At 36.6% G+C, this 1,969-nt stretch overlaps 1 protein-coding gene across 1 annotated transcript; it reads right to left on the reverse strand.

The window, feature by feature from the left end:
• On the reverse strand, window positions 1–1,969 carry LOC134718101 (BTB/POZ domain-containing protein 2-like). The gene is made up of 2 exons (XM_063580594.1): window positions 1,965–1,969; window positions 1–1,078 (listed from the first exon to the last, which is right to left on the reverse strand). Exons 1-2 carry the CDS (start codon window positions 1,967–1,969, stop codon window positions 1–3), a joined length of 1,083 nt encoding a protein of 360 aa, XP_063436664.1.

Here is a 1,969-nt window from a genome sequence, read left to right on the forward strand (position 1 = left end):
TCATAAAAATAAGAACCAATTTAAACACTGAATAAAAGACCTGCAAAACTGACCAGTTTTGATATCTGTTCCATTTTCATGAGCTGGTGAATTCTTGAATTTTATAGTCACCCCAGATTGCTGGTCTGTGACAGAATCCTGACAGTCTGTTCCATAATAAATCTGGTGTGTCATCCCATCCAATACAATTGTATAATCTCGCATAGAAATTACATGAACAGGTTTACAAAAGTCAATCTGTCGAACTTCGTTATTTTGTACAACGTTTATGTTTTCTTGCTGTTGAATTTCCTCTTCAGAATCATTCATTACTTTTATGTTTATGTTCACAGTACCAGGAATATCATAAGGTATTATATACCTGCCACGTCGAACAAACGGTGGAAAAATATTTACTCCCTTTAGCCAAATCTCTTTATTTGAAAAAAATGTAAGAGACTGTATTCCCGATGTCGCCATAGGACCTGTAATCTGTCCATATCGAATGATACTATAGGTTTGACGTTTAGATACAGGAGCTCTCAAACTGTGTGGAAAGGCTTTTGATGTTTCACCGAAATGGGACTGATAGATAGATACCATTTCGTCACTCGTGAGTATACAAGAGTTAGCAACGGATTTTGAAAAGAATTTCATTTCAACATTTGGGAATCTTATCAGATACAGAATATTTCCAAGAGATTCCCGAATATTTCCACCAGATGGCTCTAACTTTGCCAGCTCACACTGATGTTTACCCCATTTTAGAATAAACTGACAGATGTCTGTTTCAGTGCAGTCTAGAAAATCTGATTTCAAAATCAGCTCCAAGCAATCTTTGGAAAGGTTTACCGCATGTTCTGACAGAAGACACGCCTTTGTATTCATCTCTATATAGTCTAAGCTTTCTTTTTTGAGATCTGACAGATGGTATTGGTATGCTGTTTGTAATGTTTTTGTCGCATGCTCTGATTGTGCCGTTTGTTTAAGAACTGTCTCACATTTCCTCTTTCCTGCAGCTAACATATACTTATCAGCTGCATACAGTATCTCCTTCACATTGTTGTTTGTAATTGTGATGTCATCGCTATAGAAAAATCTGCAAGAGAAAATAAATAACGTTAAAATTCAGTTCAAGAACTTAAATGAAACAAGCACTTACCACGTCCACTTGTATTTTTGTCCATCTGATGAGTCGACTGATTTTTATAGTTCGTTCTTATGTTGTACTGTTATTCCACTGTTCCAGGTTAGGGGAGGGTTGGGATCCCGCTAACATGTTTAACCCAGCCACATTATTTATGTATGTGCCTGTCCCAAGTCCGGAGCCTGTAAATTCAGTGGTTGTCGTTTGTTTATGTGTTACATACTTGTTTTTCGTTCATTTTTTTTACATAAATAAGGCCGCTAGTTTTCTCGTTTGAATTGTTTTACATTGGCTTATCGGGGCCTTTTATAGCTTACTATGCGGTATGGGATTTGCTCATTGTTGAAGGCCGTAAGGTGACCTATAGTTGTTAATGTCTGTGTCATTTTGGTCTTTTGTAGATAGTTGTCTCATTGGCAATCATACCACATCTTCTTTTTTATACTTAATATACTTTTCAAGAGCAATTTTTGCATTAAGGCTCATAAGGAACGGGACAATCTAAACCTTTGAAATAGATATAGGAAGATGTGGTGTGAGTGCCAATGAGACAACTTTCCATCCAAATAACAATTTAAAAATTAAACCATTATAGGTTAAAGTAAGGCCTTCAACACGGAGCCTTGGCTCACACCGAACAACAAGCTATAAAGGGCCCCAAAATTACTAGTGTAAAACCATTCAAACGGGAAAACCAACGGTCTAATCTATATAAACAAAACGAGAAACGAGAAACATGCCTTGAAGTTGAAGTAGCTGAAACGTTATTTATATTGCTTCATTTTGAAGATGTTGAATTCCTCACTGTTAGTTTGTAATGCTATTGCACCGACGTTACCCCAT

This window comes from Mytilus trossulus, chromosome 5 (assembly GCF_036588685.1).
Source record: "Mytilus trossulus isolate FHL-02 chromosome 5, PNRI_Mtr1.1.1.hap1, whole genome shotgun sequence".
Lineage (NCBI taxonomy): Eukaryota > Metazoa > Mollusca > Bivalvia > Mytilida > Mytilidae > Mytilus > Mytilus trossulus.